Here is a 20,353-nt window from a genome sequence, read left to right as displayed (position 1 = left end):
TTCACCGATACATGAAACTGTAACCCCAAACCCCTAAAAATAAATCCGTATTGAAATATCCAAAATTGTTCTGCCAGGCTCTCTGGTATGAGCCTCCCGAAAATTCAAGGGTACAAATTTCAGACACACACACGTTTGAAAATTCAAAACAATGTTCTTTATCACAAAATTCAAAATAAACTAAGCACTCTTTTTGTATTGCAAAGAGCACTCGTCCCAAAACAACCGGGTAGTCTGTACAATACCCTTAATCAGTCCTTAAGTACTTAGCTAGCAGCTGTGAAGAAACGTCACAGCCCTCCTTCTTCCACGAAGTGAAACACACACACACTTTGCTCTGCTTTGGTTTCAAAGGCGTGAAAAATCAACAAACAAAGTCCGGAGACAGCAAGGCAGTCCTGAAGAACAACGATCAGATAATCTTTCACAACGGCCAAACCCACACGCTGCTATTTATATCAGCAGTACTAATTACTGGAGCCCCACCCAAACACAGGTGGTCTCTCTTATCTCCTGTAATATGTCCTCAATTGGTCTCTTCTACGCATAACTCTGTTCCTGCGTGTGTCCAAGACTTGCGCATCCGAATCGATCAAAGATAATGGAGATTGACTTCCTGGGCTGTGTGCCAAGCCCCCCTCTTCCAAGTCACTCCCACCTTCTTCTTCGTCCGAGGAAACTGAACTACCTGACTCTATCGGCAATAAAACAGGCCTATGATATGTTGAAGTTTCCCCTGCATCCACCTCCACATTCCCTGGGGCAGGAGCTGGGCCAGAGCCAACCACAACAAAAATGAATGCAACATAATATACAGAACTAAATAAAACAAACAAACACATAATTCCACACACTAGATACAAATACAGTAGTAGCCTCTACTTACGAACTTAATTTGTTCCGTGACCAGGTTCTTAAGTAGAAAAGTTTGTAAGAAGAATCAATGTAAAAGCAAATAATGTGTGCGATTGGGGAAACCACAGGGACGGTGGAGGCCCTGTTTCCTTCCAGGAGATTCCTATAGAGGTCCCACAGAGACTTCTCCCTGCCTTTTCCGGCCCTGTTTCCTCCCAGGAGATTCCTAGAGAGGCCCCATGGAGGCTTCTCCCCGCCTTTTCCGGCCCTCTTTCCTCCCAGGAGATTCCTAGAGAGGTCCCACGGAGACTTCTCCCCGCCTTTTCCGGCCCTCTTTCCTCCCAGGAGATTCCTAGAGAGGCCCCATGGAGGCTTCTCCCCACCTTTTCCGGCCCTGTTTCCTCCCAGGAGATTCCTTAGAGAGGCCCTACGGAGGCTTCTCCCTGCCTTTTGCAGTTACAGTTCCGGAGCCTCGGGTTTGTGGAAAATGGTTCTTGTGAAGAGGCAAAAACTCTAGAACACTCGGTTCTTATCTAGAAAAATTTGTAAGTAGAGGCGTTCTTAGGTAGATGTACCATCGTATACAGAACTAAAAACAAACAAACACGTAGTTCCAAACACTAGATACTTAATATTAGGTCGCTTGATAGTGATAGTCAACAATACAACTTGAATGGTTGAAAAATTATGTCTTCTATATAACAAATAAATAGATTTATGTAGTGAAAGAAAATATTAATTGATGATAAGCAAATAACTATCCATGTGCATATATAGAATACCATTGAAACTGGATACGTTTTATATGTTGTTTAAGTTTATATGCTCATTTGTCTATCTTGTTTTTTTTCCTTTCTTTTTTCCTTTGTATGTTCTGTTTGTTTAAATTGTTTTTTCTTTCTTTCTATTTTTATATGTAGAAACTTAATAAAGATTATTTAAAAAAAAAGAAACTCTAACTCTCAAAATAGGTTATGCTGTGCTGGGAATGTTAACAGAAATAAAAGTGGTATTTTATCCCCCTCTGGTGGTCAATTTAGAGATATTCCTCAGTTAGAAGTTTTCAATAAGATGTACAAAAAGGAAATTAAATATTTGATTATACATGTTCTGACAGCGGTGAGGATAACTTATGCCCAGCTATGGAAAAATGAAGGCATTCCAAAAGAAGGAATGATAATTTTAAAAATCATGGAATGTCCGGAAACAGAAGTGCTCAAGCAAACAGAAGTTCTAGGTTGGAAGGATGCAACAAAATAGACAATACAAAATTGGTACCGGTACATGGTGGAACACATTCAGTTTGAAATTATGGATAGAAAGATGAATATGATTAATGAAAATAAAGTGAAAGAACTGATGGGATGTGGGACGGGGTTAGAGGTTATATGGTTAGTAGAATTCGAGACCAAGAAATAAAGAATAAATTGGAATCACTCTATAACTGGTAAATATGGTAATGTTCTTAGTTTAAAATAATATTTAAAAGTACATCCTCATTTTGGTGGAGGGGTCTGAATGAATGATGTTGGGTGGTGGGAGCATGCATCATCTTTTATGTAGTGTGTATCTGTTATTATAATAAATTAATAAAATTTATTTTTTTAAAAAAGAATGTCCAGAAACGGACATGCTGACAATGCAATTAGAAGGAAAAGAGGACCCAGATTATAAATTATTATATGGGATAAATTTTCCAACTGGTTAAAAGAAAGAAACGATAAAAGAAATAAAATTAAATAGAAATATAGTCAAAAATGTTAATAACATATTATTATTATTATTATTTTATTATTTATTAGACTTGTATGCCGCCCTTCTCCAAGAACTCCTGGAATTTCCTACCGGGACTACTAATAATAAAATAAGATAAAAGCAACTTTATCTGAAGTCTAAATAAAAATGTGCAACCATAAACGTTAACAAAATAATTCAAAAATGTATATAGCTCCGATTGAATTTATGTTAGAAATGGGGATGTAAATATCCCAAATGTATGTTTTTGTGTTTGTCTTTTACGTGTGTATGTTTTAATAAAAAAAATAACGCGCATGAGAGAGATTTGGGTGACATTTTTGCTTCCGTGCATGCACAGAAGCAAAAAATCACTGAAATCTTGCACGCACTTGTGTCCCCTTGCAAGAATCCCTCTGGGACGCGCATATGTGTGACACCCGAAGCTGCAAGTGCAGCTCAACTTTTGCTACTGGTGCGGAATCCTTTACCATTCCGGTAGCAACCCACTACTGCCGGGAGCCCATTTTTGTTGGCAGAGAACTCAGGCCGCCACAGACACCCCCAACAGTCAGGCGGTAGGGAAAGCAAGTAGAATGCTTGGCTGCATAGGTAGAGGTATAACAAGCAGGAAGAGGGAGATTGTGATCCCGCTTATGGAGCGCTGGTGAGACCCCATTTGGAGTACTGTGTCCAGTTCTGGAGACCTCACCTATAAAAAGATATTGATAAAATTGAAAGGGTCCAAAGACGGGCTACAACAATGGTGGAAGGTCTTAAGCATAAAACTTATCAGGAAAGACTTAATGAACTCAATCTGTGTACAGATTGTGGAGGACAGAAGGGAAAGGGGGGACATGATCGAAACATTTAAATATGTTAAAATGTTAAATAAGGTTCAGGAGGGAAGTGTTTTTAATAGGAAAGTGAACACAAGAACAAGGGGGCACAATCTGAGGTTAGTTGGGGGGAAGATCAGAAGCAACACGAGAAAATATTATTTTACTGAAAAAGTAGTCAATACTTGGAACAAACATCTAGCAGACCTGGTTGGTAAATCCACAGTAACTGAATTTAAACATGCCTGGGATAAACATAGATCCACCCTAAGATAAAATACAGGAAATAGTATAAGGGCAGACTAGATGGACCATGAGGTCTTTTTCTGCCGTCAATCTTCTATGTTTCAACAGGAGTGGTGTCGAACTGGCCACGCCCACCCCAGCCTTCCCTCCCCGCCCCCTCCAAGAACAAACACAACCCTCAAGGAAATCAAGTTTGATACCCCTGGAATAGAGGGCCTTCTGCTGCACTCCGTTTAATTATAGATATACAGTATATATATACTTTTCATATACTGTACAGCGGATTGGTTGGGCAAACAAATTATTTTGCTCGGAGGGAGGGAGCAACGGAAAGGAAGTTTCCTAGTGGTACAGCAGCTGATTGTCTTATAGACCGGCTGAGATGCCGTTAAAGGCTGCTTCTTTAGAATTATGGTGCCATTACAATCTTTTATTTACATACACCGCTGAGAGCGTGAAAGCAAAGCCCAAGGAAATAAATTCCCTAACAAGAGACAACGGAGAGAAACGTGGCGCAAGGCAGAGAGGAGAGTATGAGTAAGGGAGCTGAGCTACCTCCCCCGAAGGCATTTACTTGCAGACGGGCAAGCAGCGGTAACGCACGGCGGCTTAACTAGTTTTAGAACATAAAACACAGCAGCAAAAACACATCCGAATGGGAGCTGCTTGTCTATCGCTCCTAATAAAACAGACCCTTCAGATATGAGCTGTTCATCTCCGCTTCTTCCTAATAAATAATTTGAAGATGTTTTTGCCCTCCCGGCAGCCGATGTAAATGCGAAGCATTCAATCCGCCGCGGGATGAAGAAGCTGAAAAGGAATTTCATGTTGAAACAATTTGGCGTAGAAAGATTTAAATTCGAAGATCAGGCTATTTTCTGAGTCCAGCAAGATTGAGCGCCAAGATGAGCCAGTCCCCTGTTTACGTTGCTTATTTATGGGTGGGGGAGATACTTCATCTAATTTATAATATGCCGAGTGTAAATTAGGCACCAGGTTTTATCTTTATGGCTCAAGAAACATAAATAAATGCATTTTAGCATTTTAAAAGCTTCTGCACCTTTCAAACGATGACCTTGCTTTCTTTGCAAGATCAAATGCACTCAGCCTCCCCGATGTCACATCTGCAAATGTGGAACTTTTTACACGTATAATGGAGAACTTTTGACACATACAACTTTGCACCGACACATGTTCTAATGTTCCCTTATTAAATGCGTTAATGCTTTTGTTGTTCAGGTTTCTGGACACTGTGCCATTATTTTTTTCACTAAGTATGATCTCCTTGAACTCGTTTCCTGTAAAACTGATGCAATCTGACGGAATAACAGGGTTGGAAGGGACCTTGTAGGTCATCTAGTCCAAACCCGTGTCCAAAAAGGAGGCCCTACACCCACTTCTGAAAGATGGCAGTCCAGTCTTTCTTCATGAAAGCTTCCAACTTCTGAATGCAAGCTATTCTAAGAGATGGCCAGTATTAACATGAAGGCTACAAAACCATAAAGGCAGTGCTGGGTTGGTGTAGGATGGCCAAAGGTACGGTGTTGGTTTGTACAAGTATGTATGTATGTATGTATGTATGTATGTATGTATGTATGTATGTATGTATGTATGTATTTACTTACTTACTTACTTACTTACTTACTTACTTACTTACTTATTAGATTTGTATGCCGCCCCTCTCCGAAGCCTTGGGGCGGCTAACAACAATAAAAAGACAATGTAAACAAATCTAATATTAAAAATAATCTAAAACACCCCAATTTAAAGAACCACTCATATATACAAGCATACCATGTATAAATTCCATAAGTCTAGGGGGAAGTGAAATTTCAATTCCCCCATGCCTGACGACAGAGGTGGGTTTTAAGGAGCTTGCGAAAGGCAAGGAGGGTGGGGGCAACTCTGATATCTGGGGGGAGCTGGCTCCAGAGGGTCAGGGCCGCCACAGAGAAGGCTCTTCTCATGGGTCCCGCCAAACGACATTGCTTAGTCGACGGGACCCGGAGAAGGCCAACTCTGTGGGATCTAACCGGTCACTGGGATTTGTGCGGCAGAAGGCAGTCCCGGAGATATTCTGGTCCGATGCCATGAAGGGCTTTATAGGTCATAACCAACACTTTGAATTGGGACCGGAAATTGATCGGCAACCAATGCAGATTGCGGAGTGTTGGTGTGACATGGGCATACCTAGGGAAGCCCATAATTGCTCTCGCAGCTGCATTCGTCACGATCTGAAGTTTCCGAATACTTTTCAAAGGTAGCCCCATGTAGAGAGCATTACAGTAGTTGAACCTCGAGGTGATGAGGGCATAAGTGACTGTGAGCAGTGAGTCCCAAGTAGTTCTTGACCTGATGGTGGGCTCTTGGTATTTGGTTTTCAGAGGTGGCTGATACATCACTTCGGTCTTTTTTATGTTGATAAGCAATAGCATTTAGACTTATATACTGCTTCATAGTGCTTTTACAGCCCTCTCTAAGCAGTTTACAGAATCAGCCTATCGCCCCCAAACTGGGTCCTCATTTTACCCACCTCGGAAGGATGGAAGGATGAGTCAACCTTGAGCCGGTGGTGAGATCTGAATCGCTGAACTACAGCTAGCAGTTAGCTGAAGTAGCCCGGAGTGCTCAACTCTAAGCACTGCGCCACCCCTGCTCTGCGCCACCCCGGCTACCAAAATTGTCACAAGCTGCTGCAGATTTGTCCACACTGGTTTGCATTTCCTGCTGTGATCCAGCATACAAGGCTCAGTCATCAGCAAAGAGGAGGTCAGGTCACACAGTCCCCTTTATCTCGGTGACAGCCTGGAGTCTTCGCATGTTGAACAGTTTCCAATTGTTCCTGTATCTCAGGCTAACTTCCAAGGAACTGTTCTGGAAGGCATTTGACAGCATGGCTGAAAACATTATAAGCTACTTAAAACCCACCTCTGCCGCCAGGCATGGGGGAATTGAGATACCCTTTCCCCCTAGGCCTTTGCAATTTTATGCATGGTATGTCTGTATGTCTGTTTGGTTTGTATTATAATGGGTTTTTAATTGTTTTTAGTATTGGATTATTATTATATGCTGTCTTATTATTGCTGTTAGCCGCCCCGAGTCTCCAGAGAGGGGCGGCGTATACATTTTAATTAATAATAATAATAATAATAATAATAATAATAATAATAAACAAGGCCGGTGCCAACACGCATCTTGCCTGATGCCGTTTGTAACAGAAAAGACCTCTGAAGCTTCTCCATTGTCCAGAACACTTGACGTACAATAGTTCATTTAGTGAACCTTCAAAGAAATGGCACTGAAAAAAGTGACTTACGACCAGGGGCAAATTGCACTTACCGATGCTAGCGATGCGGATATGCTCACAGCTCCGGGTGATCATCAGATACATCTGGCAGGCACGTGTGTTTGTCAGAGTGAGATTTGGCTTCTGTGTATGCGCAGGAAGTAAATCCTGTGAGAAAATGCACAAGATTTCAGCGATTTTTGGTGAAATTGCTGAAAATCGCCGAAATCTCATGCGGGCACATGTCTGCACATGCGCAGAACCCAAATCTCGCTCTGACATACCCGCCCACCAGCCAGTCAGCTGGAGCTGTGCGCGCAGCTCCATTTTCACTACTGGAAGGTAGTCCCCCCTGTCCAGGTAGGAACCCAATACTGCTTACGGCCATTTTTCATACTTATGGCCGTTGCAACATCCCCATGGTCATATCATCCAGCTATACATCTCCACTCCATGTCCAGTCAACGAAGCAGTGGAAGTGATGTGCCGGTGCCTGGAGGCTGTTGGGGCATGGATGGATGTCAACAAACTCAAACTCAACCCAGACAAGACGGAGTGGCTGTGGGTCTTGCCTCCCAAGGACAATTCCATCTGTCCGTCCATAACCCTGGGGGGGGAACTACTGACCCTCTCAGAGAGGGTTCGCAACTTGGGCGTCCTCCTCGATCCACAGCTGACATTGGAACATCATCTTTTGGCTGTGGCGAGGAGGGCGTTTGCCCAGGTTCGCCTGGTGCACCAGTTGCGGCCCTATTTGGAAAGGGAGTCACTGCTCACAGTCACTCATGCCCTCATCACCTCGAGGTTCGATTACTGCAACGCTCTCTATATGGGGCTACCTTTGAAAAGTGTTCGGAAACTTCAGATCGTGCAGAACGCAGCCGCGAGAGCCATTGTGGGGCTTCCAAGATTCGCCCATGTTTCTTCAACACTCCGTGGCTTGCATTGGCTGCCGATCAGTTTCCGGGCACAATTCAAAGTGTTGGTCATGACCTTTAAAGCCCTACATGGCATTGGACCAGATTACCTCCAGAACCGCCTGCTACCGCACGAATCCCAGCAACCGATAAGGTCCCACAGAGTTGGCCTTCTCCGGGTCCCGTCGACTAAACAATGTCGTTTGGCGGGCGTCAGGGGAAGAGCCTTCTCTGTGGTGACCCCGGCCCTCTGGAACCAACTCCCCCCGGAGATTAGAACTGCCCCCACCCTCCCTGTCTTTCGTAAACTACTCAAGACTCACTCATGCCGCCAGGCATGGGGGAGTTAAGATATTCCTTTCCCCCAAGCCATGCATGGTATGTTTGTGTGTATGTCTGGGTTATAATAAGGGTTTTTAGTTGTTTTATTAATTGGATTGTTACATGTTGTTTTTTATCATTGTTGTTAGCCGCCCCGAGTCTACGGAGAGGGGTGGCATACAAATCCAATAAATAAAAAAATAAATAATAAATAAATATTAACTTTAACAACTGCAGGGTTCACTTCACAACTGTGGCAAAGAAAGGTTGCAAAATGGGGCAAAATTCACTTAACAACCATCTCGCTCAGCAAGAGAAATGTTGAGCTCAATTGCGGGTCGAGGATCACCTGTACTCAATAGGAAAAAAATGGAAGAATCTACAATACATTCATCGGTGTGATTTGCATGCTCACAAGTACATATTAGATTATCTATGTGGAGAGTTTGTCAATAACACACACAAAAATCGCATTCCACTGAGAATTGGTTTCTAGCAGATGGGATTAACCAGAAAAGCAATTTATGCATTAGAATACCATTTCCTTATTTCCCCAAGGAGAAAGTTGTTTCAGTAGGATTAGTTTGCACAATTATTGGCATGAGCTTCAAGTATAAGCGAAGGCACACACTTTTAGTAAATATCTACTCAAACATTGGACTGTGTTTCTCTGTTCCGTGTTGGTATATGGGATGGAGATGTGGTGGTACAAATATACATGAATTCCAGGATTAAGATGGCCTGAACTAAATAAGAAATAGAACATAATATACCCTACGAGAAATAGATGCATCGAAAATCTGTACTAATACGAATCAATTCCCTTCTCAAAGTTCATAAAAAGAAGATATGGGACTTTGAAAAAAATCATAAAACCATGGATAGGAAATGTTCTGTCTCTGGTAGAATCCTCCCAAAAATTCACAGGTACAAAATTTCAGACACACACACGTTTGAAAATTCAAAACAATGTTCTTTATAATGAAAATTCACTTAAACCAAGCTCTCTTTTGGCAAAGCCAAGAGCACTCGTCTCCAAACAAACTGGTAATTTGTACAAGTCCCTTATCAGTTCTGTGATACTTATTTTGCAGCTGTGAGGCAATTCACAGTCCTTCTTCTTTCACAAAGTGAAACACACTTTGCCCTGGTTTAGTTTCAAAGCGGGGAAAAATCAGCACACAAAGGTCGAAGTCAGCAAGGCAGGCATGAAACACAACGATCAGATAATCCTCCACAATGGCCAAACCCACAGGCTGCTCTTTATAGCAGCCTCACTAATTACCACAGCCCCACCCAACCACAGGTGGCCTCATTTTCTTTGATAATAATCTCTCAGTTGTTGCTGCCTATGCATCGCTCTCCGCATGCGTGGCTGTATCATTAACTCTTGTTCTGAATCCAAGGAGGAGCTAGATAATTGATCTCTTTCTGAGCTGTCTGCCACACTCTCGTCCTCCCTGTCACTCATGTCTTCTTGGTCAGAGGAGCCTTTATCATTAGATTCCACCGGGGGCAAAACAGGCCTGCAGCATGTGGATGTCTCCCCCATATCCACAGTCCTTGGGGCAGGAGCTGGGCCAGAGCTAACCACAACAGGAAAAAAAGTCCATTCAAAGTCTTGCCTAGTGTAATAAAGCATCTCCTGAAAGATGTCCCTCTAGATGTCCATCTCCACCACTTGAAGGGATCCAATGAAAAATTCAACCGCCAAACTGGATACCGTATTTTTCGGACTATAACACGCACTGGTGTATAAGACGCACCAAGACATCAAAGAGGTAATTTTTTAAAAAAGGTTTTCTTTTGGGTTTATTTGGGAAGCCTGCAGAGAGGTCCTGGGGGACAGCCAAAAAGGGCTCAATTTTTTGTGTGCAAAAAAACGCTTTTGCAGCCCTCTCTAAGCGGTTTACAGAGTCAGCCTATTGCCCCCAACAGTCTGGCTCTTCATTTTACCCACCTCGGAAGGCTTTGGCATGAGCCGGGGTGGCGCAGCAGGTAGAGTGCTGTATTGCAGGCCACTGAAGCTGACTGTAGATCTGTAGGTTAGCGGTTCAAATCTCATCACCGGCTCAAGGTTGACTCAGCCTTCCATCCTTCCGAGGTGGGTAAAATGAGGACCCAGATTGTGGGGGCAATAGCCTAGCTCTGTTAAAAAGTGCTATTGCTAACATGTTGTAAGCCGCCCTGAGTCTAAGGAGAAGGGCGGTATAAAATATTGAGTAAGTAAGTAAGTAAGTAAGTAAGTAAGTAAGTAAGTAAGTAAGTAAGTAAGTAAGTAAGTAAGTAAGTAAGTAAGTAAGTAAGGTCTCTTGGCTCTCAACCTGGGGGTCAGGACCCCTTTGGGGGGGGTCAAATGACCGTTTCACAGGTATGCTGCCCAGAGTCCATTGACCTTAAGCCACTTGGAATTGAGCTGCTGGAGTGGGCAGTGTGTTATCCCTGCAGTGCACCACCATTATACTCTTATACTCTTATATTCACGCTCTCCGGGACCGTCACAGGTGCATGCCCATCGGCGTGAGAATTGGCTTCTGCGCATGAGCAGCAAGAAAAATCTCATGCTCTCGCATGTGAGATTTCACCTATTTTCGGCGATTTCTTTGGTTCCACGCATGTGCAGCAGCAAAAAGCTACCAAAAATTGTGTGTGAGATTTCACTTATTTTCGGTGATTTCTTTGGTTTCACGCATGCGCAGAAGCAAAAAGTCATCAAAAGTCGTGTGTGAGATTTCCCCTATTTTTGGCAATTTCTTTGCTTCCATGCATGCGTAGAAGCAAAAAACTACCAAAATTCGTGTGTGAGATTTCACCTATTTTTGGTTATTTCTTTGGTTTCACGCATGCGCAGAAGCAAAAAGCTACCAGAAGTCGTGTGTGAGATTTCACCTATTTTCGGCGATTTCTTTGCTTCTGCACATGCGCAGAAGCAAAAAACCGCCGAAAATCAGCAAAATCTCGTGAGTGTCCTCATGCAAGATTTATCTCACTGTGCCAAATCTCACGCGGCTGCGTGGGTGCATCTCCATTTCTGCTACCGAATCCCCAATCCCAGCCATACCAGCTGCAACCCATTACAGTGGTACCTCTACTTCAGAACTTTTCTAGATAAGATCTGTGTGCTCAAAAATGTTTTGCCTCTTTTTAAGAACAATTTTCTACTTAAGAAGCTGAGCCCAGAAAAAATTTCCCAGGAAATTTGAGAGTGGCACAAAGGCTCGGCCAGTTTCCTGCCATTCCTCCTTTAATCCCGGCCATCTCGAGCTTTTGTAGGCTGCTAGAGGAGCCTTTCGGTGGCGCTTAAGGAGGCTTTGGCATCCCAGAGCAAACAGAGCGTTTTCCTTTCTCTGGGCGCTTGGAGAGGGAATAAACCACATCGCTCTGGTGACTCCCTTGTGCTGCCTCCCATAAACCTGGCGCGAGGTTGGCTCCCGGAGTGTCTGGACACGGAAAGGCAAAAGGGGATGCTCACCTCACCTTCTTCCTTTGGCAGTGACTGTCCTCCTCCTCTTCTTCCTCTTCCCACCCAAATTCCGAGCTTTTATTTCTTCCCTACTGGGTTTGCACACATTATTTGCCTTTACATTGATTCTTATGGGAAAAATTGCTTCCAATTAAGAACGTTTCTACTTAAGAACCTGGTCACGGAATGAATTAAGTTCTTAAGTAGAAGTACCACTCTACTACTTATATATCATTTAGTGCAAGGAATTTGCCTGAATCCCTTCCAAATGCTATCTGCTCGCTCTGAACTTAAAAACAGTTCAATCCCTTTCCCTTAGTGTTGTGGTTAGCTCTGGCCCAGCTCCTGCCCCAAGGACTGTGGATGTGGGGGAGACATCCACATGCTGCAGGCCTGTTTTGCCCCCGGTGGAATCTGCTGATGAAGGCTCCTCTGACCAAGAAGACATGAGTGACAGGGAGGAGGAGAATGGGGCAGACAGCGCAGAAGGAGATCAATGATCTAGCTCCTCCTTGGATTCAGAACAAGAGTTAATGATACAGCCACGCATGCGGAGAGCGATGCATAGGCAACAACAACTGAGAGATTATTATCAAAGAAAATGAGGCCACCTGTGGTTGGGTGGGGCTGTGGTAATTAGTGAGGCTGCTATAAATAGCAGCCTGTGGGTTTGGCCATTGTGGAGGATTATCTGATCGTTGTGTTTCGTGACAGCTTTACTGACTTTGACCTTTTGTGTGCTGATTTTTCCCCGCTTTGAAACTAACCCAGGGCAAAGTGTGTTTCACTTTGTGAAAGAAGAAGGACTGTGAATTGCCTCACAGCTGCAAGCTACGTATCACAGAACTGATAAGGGACTTGTACAAATTACCAGTTTGTTTGGAGACCAGTGCTCTTTGCTATACCAAAAGAGGGCTTGGTTTAAGTGAATTTTCATTATAAAGAACATTGTTTTGAATTTTCAAACGTGTGTGTGTGTCTGAAATTTGTACCTGTGAACTTTTGGGAGGATTCTACCAGAGAGCCCGACAGAACACTTAGGAAACGGTTCTTCCGTATTTCCAGAAACTATTTTTTTTAATGTTCCTTACTCCCTGGCAGTGTCATGCTCTCTATCAAAAGTTCTTCGAACTAAATATTTAATCTCTCTTCATAGCACATTATTCACAACAGCACAGGTTCAGAATAAAGGGGAATTATTACTCAACGCTCACAGAGGAATAGGAGACCTAGCAATAGGAAGAGGGTTAGACTCTCTGATCAATAGATGCGTCTCATGTCAAACAACAAATCATTATCACCGTGATCATCACCATTGCCAACGTTGGATGGGTCCAGAGCCCTGAATCTTGGATGCGTGAGATCTTTGGAATGATTGATTGCAGCGCACAGCCCCAATCAATCGTCTACAGAAAGAGTGATTTAGGGACACTCAGACCAATTAAGAGTGCAAAGAATTATTGTGGAGTTGGGGGATGCTGCCCAACACACAATAAGTCAATAGGTCTGACCAAAGACAAATGGAATATATTATACCATTGACGGGGCTGTGAATTAATGCTGCGCAGAAAGAAAAGTAGGATGTTTCCAATTTCTCTCTGCGGCTGGAAAAATCAATCGGTAAATGGATGGAGGGTTGGCATGAAAAGCTGACGGCATAGTACCAATATAGAAAACATTGAAACATAGAAGATTGGCGGCAGAAAAAGACCTCATGGTCCATCTACTCTGACCAGATTATCTCAGGGACCGTCTTCTGCCGCACGAATCCCAGCGACCAGTTAGGTCCCACAGAGTGGGTCTTCTCCGGGTACCATCAACTAAACAATGCCGCTTGGCGGGAACCAGGGGAAGAGCCTTCTCTGTGGCGGCCCCGGCCCTCTGGAACCAACTCCCCCCAGAGATTAGAATTGCCCCCACCCTCCTTGCCTTTCGCAAGCTACTTAAAACCCACCTCTGCCGCCAGGCATGGGGGAATTAAGATTCCTTCTCCCCCTAGGCCTTTACAATTGTATGTATGGTATGTTTATATGCATGTTTGGTTTTTTTTATATTAAGGGGTTTTTAATTCGCTTTTAGTATTGGATTATTACTGTATACCGTTTATGATTGCTGTTAGCCGCCCCGAGTTTTCGGAGAGGGGTGGCATACAAATCCAATAAAACTAAACTAAACTAAACTAAACCTTATACTCTTTCCTGTATTTTATCTTAGGATGGATATATGTTCATCCCAGGCATGTTTAAATTCAGTTACTGTGGATTTACCAACCACGTCTGCTGGAAGTTTGTTCCAAGCATCTACTACTCTTACAGTGAAATAATATTTTCTCACGTTGCTTCTGATCTTTCCTCCAGCTAACCTCAGACTGTATATCAGTTAAACTTATGTACTGTCCCTTAGTGCTTTACACTAAGGCACAGTATATAAACGTAAGCAAAATATAAGTATATAAATGTAAGTCAAAATGTAAGCATTATTTGCATTAAACCCTGTCCCCCATCTGGGTCCTCATTTTATCAAACCTGGAAAGCTGAGTCTTGGTTTCTAGTCTCCTAATCATTTTTGGTGCTCTTTTCTGCACCTTCTCCAGAGTTTCTATGTCTCTTTTGAAGTGTGGTGACCAGAACTGAACACAGTACTCCAGATGTGATCTGACCAGGCTGTTATAGAGTGGTATTAATACCTCCCTGGTCTTGGAGTGTATCCCCCTGTTGATACATATTAGGATTGTGTTGGCCGTTTTAGCCTCTGCTGCACATTGCTGGCTCATATTTAGTTGATTATCCACCAAGACTCCGAGATCCCTTTCACAGTCACTACTGCTAAGTAGGGTTCCTCCCAGACTGTATGCGTGTCTAGGTTTTTTCTTACCTAGGTGAAGGACTTTACTCTTCTCAAACATCATTTTGTTAGTTTGGGCCCACAGCGTTAATCTATCTAGGTCTTTCTGTATTTTGAGCCTATCATCTAGGGCAGTGATTTTCAACCTTTTTTGAGCTGCGGCACATTTTTTTACATTTACAAAACCATGGGGCACATTGGGGGGGGGCGCTAAAAAAAGTTTGGACAAAAAAATTCTCTCTTCCTCCCTTTCGCTCTATTTCTCTCCCTCCCTCTTTCTCTCCCTTCCTCTTTTTTCTCTCTCTCTCCATCCCTCTTTCTCCCTTCCTCTTTTTTGCTCTCTTTCTCTCTCCCTCTCTTTCTCTCTCTTTCCCTCTTGCTCTCTCTCTTGCTCTCTCTCTTTCTTTCTTTCTCTCGTTCTCTTTTTCTTTCTTTCTTTCTCTCTCTTTCTCTCTCTCTTGTTTTCTTTCTCTCTTGCTTGCTTGCTTGCTCTCTCTCTCTCTCTCTTTCTCTCTCTGAGCTTCGCGGCACACCTGACCATGTCTCACGGCACACTAGTGTGCCACGGCACACTGGTTGAAAAACACTGATCTAGGGTGTTGGCTATCTCCGCCAGCTTGGTGTCGTCTGCAAATTTGATTAGTTCCCCCTCTATTCCCTCATCTAATTTTCTGCAAGCAAGTCTGATACTGTGCCACCATGGCTATCTCTATCTCTCTCACAACTTCGAGAGCGAGTCAGGATCGAACTCTAAACTGTGGGCAGAGTTTGCCTGCAATACGCCTGCATCACCTTGAGAAGGGCGGCATAGAAATGTAGTAAGTAAGTAAGTAAGTAAGTAAGTAAGTAAGTAAGTAGGTAGGTAAATAAATAAATAAATAAATATAAAATACCGCTCTATCTATCTATCTATCTATCTATCTATCTATCTATCTATCTATCTATCTATCTATCTATCTATCTATCTATCTATCTATTAGATTTGCATGCCGCACCTTTCCGTAGACTCGGGGCGGCTCACAACACAATAAAACAGTTCATAACAAATCTAATAATTTACAATTTAAAATTTAAAATAGTTAAGAAACCCAATTTTAAGCAGACATACCTACAAACATACCATACATAAATTATATAGGCCCGGGGGAAATATCTCAGTTCCCCCATGCCTGACGACAAAGGTGGGTTTTGAGGAGTTTACAAAAGGCAAGGAGGGTAGGGGCAGTTCTAATCTCTGGGGGGAGCTGGTTCCAGAGAGTCGGGGTCGCCACAGAGAAGGCTCTTCCCCTGGGGCACGCCAACCGACATTGTTTAATCACTACACCACCAGGAATCAACTAAGCCAACCCCCAAATCCCAAGTACAAGATGAGAATGCTCACCCCCAGACGGCACACTGATACAGGTTCCTCCGTTCTGACAAGGGTTGTGTTCACAGGGGTCAGGATACAGGACACAGCCAAGCTTGAGTTCGGTTAGTCCCACCACCTCTGCAAAGCTGCTGCGTTTGTTCTGGAGAGGCAATTCATTGTTATTGAGGATGATGGAATCCAAACAGCCTTGGAAGCCGCTCAAGACCTGGGTGGACCTCTTGTCTGTTAAGCTCCGGACGTTGTCCACCTGGACCTGGGCTCCGAAATAAACGGAGCTATCAGTGTTCAAGGTCTGGAAGTAAAGGGGAGCTTTGCGCCTCTCCACGTAGCTATCGTCGAGCGACAGGCTGGTGAAGTTCCGGTTCAACTCAAGGAAGACAGAATGCCAGCTCCCATCATTCACAGTCCTGCCCGAAATTCCCAGGATGCCCGGGCCAGCACCACAGTCCAACTGGAACCACAGTTTACCGTCCACAACCTGCAAATGATAAGTGAAACGTCAGGAAAAGAGAACTTCTAACAGCAGAGATATCACTGCTCTAACACTGATTTTCTGAACCGGCTTATGTAGCAATAGCATTCATTCATTCATTCATTCATTCATTCATTCATTCAATTCATTCATTCATTCATTTATTTATTTGTTGGATTTGTATGGCACCCCTCTCCGGAGACTCGGGGCGGCTAACAACAGTAATAAAACAATGTACAATAATAATCCAATAAATACTAAAAATGATTAAAAAACCCATTAATATAAAAAAACTAAACATACATACAGACATACCATACATGAAATTGTAAAGGCCCAGGGGGAAAGAGCATCTCAATTCCCCCATGTCTGATGGCAGAGGTGGGTTTTAAGTAGCTTACGAAAGGCAAGGAGGGTGAGGGCAATTCTAATCTCTGGGGGGAGTTGGTTCCAGAGGGCCGGGGCCACCACAGAGAAGGCTCTTCCCCTGGGTCCTGCCAAGCGGCACTGTTTAGTTGACGGGACCCGGAGAAGATCCACTCTGTGGGACCTAACCGGTCGCTGGGATTCGTGCAGCACAAGGCGGTCCCTGATATAATCTAGCATTGAGATCAGATACATTTGAGATTTCACTGAATATTTTTAAAGCCAAATATAGGAACACAAATAGTTTGCCCTGTGATTTCATTAAAAGAGGAAGACTTTCTCTTCCCCATGTCCAAGAGACAAAAAATAGCGTCAAAGAATAAATATAGGGAACAATAAATTGTGGAATACAGAGGGACCATCCGAGTTAAGGATTTTAGCAATATTAAAGGGAGGAGAGAGGGAAGATGTAGGGAGAGAGAGGGAGGGAGAGAGAGAGAGAACAAAAGAAAACTAAACAAAAGAAAACGTTAGCGGGTGTTCCATTCTGATTCCTCTTTACATTTTATTTATTTATTTAATTTATTTATTGCATTTGTATGCCGCCCCTCTCCGCAGACTCGGGGCGGCTAACAACAATGATAAAAACAACATGTAACAATGCAATTTAATAAAACAACTAAAACCCTTATTATAAAAAACCAAACATACCATGCATAACTTGTAATGGCCTAGGGGAAGGAATATCTTAACTCCCCCATGCCTGGTGACAAAGGTGGGTCTTGAGTAGTTTGTGAAAGACAAGGAGGGTGGGGGCCATTCTAATCTCTGGGGGGAGTTGATTTCAGAGGGCTGGGGCCACCACAGAGAAGGCTCTTCCCCTGGGGCCCGCCAAACAACATTGTTTGGTCGACGGGACCCGGAGAAGGCCAACTCTGTGGGACCTTATCGGTCGCTGGGATTCGTGCGGTAGAAGGCGGTTCCGGATGTATTCTGGTCCAATGCCATGTAGGGCTTTAAAGGTCATGACCAACACTTTGACTTGTGACCGGAAACCGATCGGCAGCCAGTGCAGGCCGCGGAGTGTTGCAGAAACGTGGGCGAATCTAGGAAGCCCCACGATGGCTCTCTTTTCTTTTCTAGAACTTCATAATTCCACTAACATTTTGACTATTGCAAAGTTGAAATGGTTACCGAATACGGCATTTTGTTATTTTGGTACATAACACACAGTGAATCTAGAGTTGCTTTGCAATCATGTAATATAACACCAGATAGAGTCTGTCCTAAAATCAGGACGAGAAGTTGATTATGAACGATTGCTGGGGGAAAAAAATGGGTTATTTCTCCAAATTAGATCCCCCTCCCCCGTAATTTCCACCCTGACCCAATATTCTTTAATTCATTCTCAACTCTCGAGGGACAATGTCTACACATCATGCATTTAAAAAATAAAGATTCTTGTTGGGTAGCTGATATTATTGGGAAGCCTGAGTTTGATTTATGAGACGGTGTTTTTCTCTGGCTTGAATTGGGATCTGAGCTGGAGAGGAGACTTCTAAACCACAGACAATGCTGGCGGCTTTGGAGGCAGATACAAAAAGCCAGACATTGAAGGGACAACAGAGTTGGATCGAAGTGGGCCACCTGTTCCAGTCCATTCTCAGTTGTACAGGTTAATTTATTTGTTGGTTTGTTTGTTTAGTTAGTTAATTAGATTATGAGCCAAAATGGACTCTGGGCAGCATACCTGTGAAGTGGTTGTTTGACCCCCCCAAAGGGGTCCTGTCCCCCAGGTTGAGAGCCAAGAGACTTCCTTCCTTCCTTCCTTCCTTATTCAAGATTTTATACCGCCCTTCCCCTTAGACTCAGGGCGGCTTACAACATGTTAGCAATAGCACTTTTTAACAGAGCCAGCCTATTGCCCCCACAATACGGGTCCTCATTTTACCCACCTCGGAAGGGTGGAAGGCTGAGTCAGCCTTGAGCTGGTGATGAGATTTGAACCGCTGTCCTACAGATCTAGCAGTCAGCTTTAGTGGCCTGCAGTACTGCACTCTACCCACTGCGCCACCTCGGCTCCTTCCTTCCTTCCTTCCTTCCTTCCTTCCTTCCTTCCTTCCTTCCTTCCTTCCTTCCTTCCTTCCTTCCTTAGAAACATAGAAGACTGACGGCAGAAAAAGACCTCATGGTCCATCTAGTCTGCCCTTATACTATTTCCTGTATTTTATCTTACAATGGATATATGTTTATCCCAAGCATGTTTAAATTCAGTTACTGTGGATTTACCAACCACGTCTGCTGGAAGTTTGTTCCAAGGATCTACTACTCTTTCAGTAAAATAATATTTTCTCATGTTGCTTTTGATCTTTCCCCCAACTAACTTCAGATTGTGTCCCCTTGTTCTTGTGTTCACTTTCCTATTAAAAACACTTCCCTCCTGAACCTTATTTAACTGTCAATTTAAATGTTTCGATCATGTCCCCCCTTTTCCTTCTGTCTTCCTTCCTTCCTTCCTTCCTTCCTTCCTTCCTTCCTTCCTTCCTTCCTTCCTTCCTTCCTTCCATCCATCCATCCATCCCTCCTGTCATTGTCTGTTAAAGGGCTGGTCAATAAGGTCCATCTTTTTAGATCTTCTAAAGGAAGAGAGCAGAGGGTCCCAGGAGAGTTGTGCATCCAAAATTCTGAAATGTCAGTCACGACTGGGTGACTGAAGTTCTGTCGCCTCTTTTATCTGCACCACATTTGCATTTACCTGCATATAAAAAAGGGCAAAGGGCTTTGACTCTCTGGTTGAACGGGAGCCTCAACCTTCCCCACCTCCTGCAGAGACCTCCTGGCAGAGAGAGAGAAGGACGGCATGCCAGCTTCTCACAATGGGAGCACCTTTAAAAACCTGCGGGGGACGGTCTCTCTCAAAGAGTCCGGAGTGAAATCATTTAGAACTTTAAAGGTTAAACGAACACTTGAAGTGCAGAAAACAGCTGGGAACCATTGTAGGATTTAACAACGGAAGCGGCAAATAATTTTTGCATTGGCTAAAAGTCTACATTTTATAGCAATTGCACCGTCTGATGGTGCAGACGACTGCAGGATATTCTACATCAGGGGAGTCAATCTAAAGGCCTGGAGGCTAGATCAGGCTTGAAGGGTGTCAAGATCTGGCCCGCCCTGGAAACAACGAAGGACAGTCAGCCAGTGGTGCTTCTGTCAATGAAAATAGAGCTCGGGAGAGCTCCATTCACCACCTTTCAAGCTGCTGCAGAAGTTGGTGATAAATTTAACGGCTTGCCACACTATCTATAGAAACATAGAATACTGAATGCAGAAAAAGACCTCACGGTCCATCTAGTCTGCCCTTACACTATTTTCTGTATTTTATCTTAGGATGGATATATGTTTATCCCAGGCATGTTTAAACTCAGTTACTGTGGATTTACCAACCACGTCTGCTGGAAGTTTGTTCCAAGGATCTACTACTCTTTCAGTAAAATAATATTTTCTCATGTTGCTTTTGATCTTTCCCCCAACTAACTTCAGATTGTGTCCCCTTGTTCTTGTGTTCACTTTCCTATTAAAAATACCCTTCCCTCCTGGACCTTATTTAACCCTTTAACATACTTAAATGTTTCTATCAC

General features: G+C 43.5%; 1 protein-coding gene across 3 annotated transcripts in view; it reads right to left on the bottom strand.

Annotated features, from left to right (window-relative positions):
* The window catches only part of FAT3 (FAT atypical cadherin 3), a 699,023-nt gene that overhangs the window by 28,626 nt on the left and 650,044 nt on the right, over positions 1-20,353 (bottom strand). For all 3 annotated transcript variants that reach the window (XM_070749626.1, XM_070749624.1, XM_070749625.1), the window contains one exon: positions 15,887-16,355. In XM_070749626.1, coding sequence (XP_070605727.1) covers positions 15,887-16,355 — 469 coding nt within the window. The remainder of the gene's footprint in view (positions 1-15,886; positions 16,356-20,353) is intronic.

Source organism: Erythrolamprus reginae, chromosome 4 (genome assembly GCF_031021105.1).
Source record: "Erythrolamprus reginae isolate rEryReg1 chromosome 4, rEryReg1.hap1, whole genome shotgun sequence".
Taxonomy (NCBI): domain Eukaryota; kingdom Metazoa; phylum Chordata; class Lepidosauria; order Squamata; family Dipsadidae; genus Erythrolamprus; species Erythrolamprus reginae.
The sequence above is the reverse complement of the archived record's forward strand: the minus strand, read 5'-3'. Positions and strand labels throughout refer to the sequence as shown.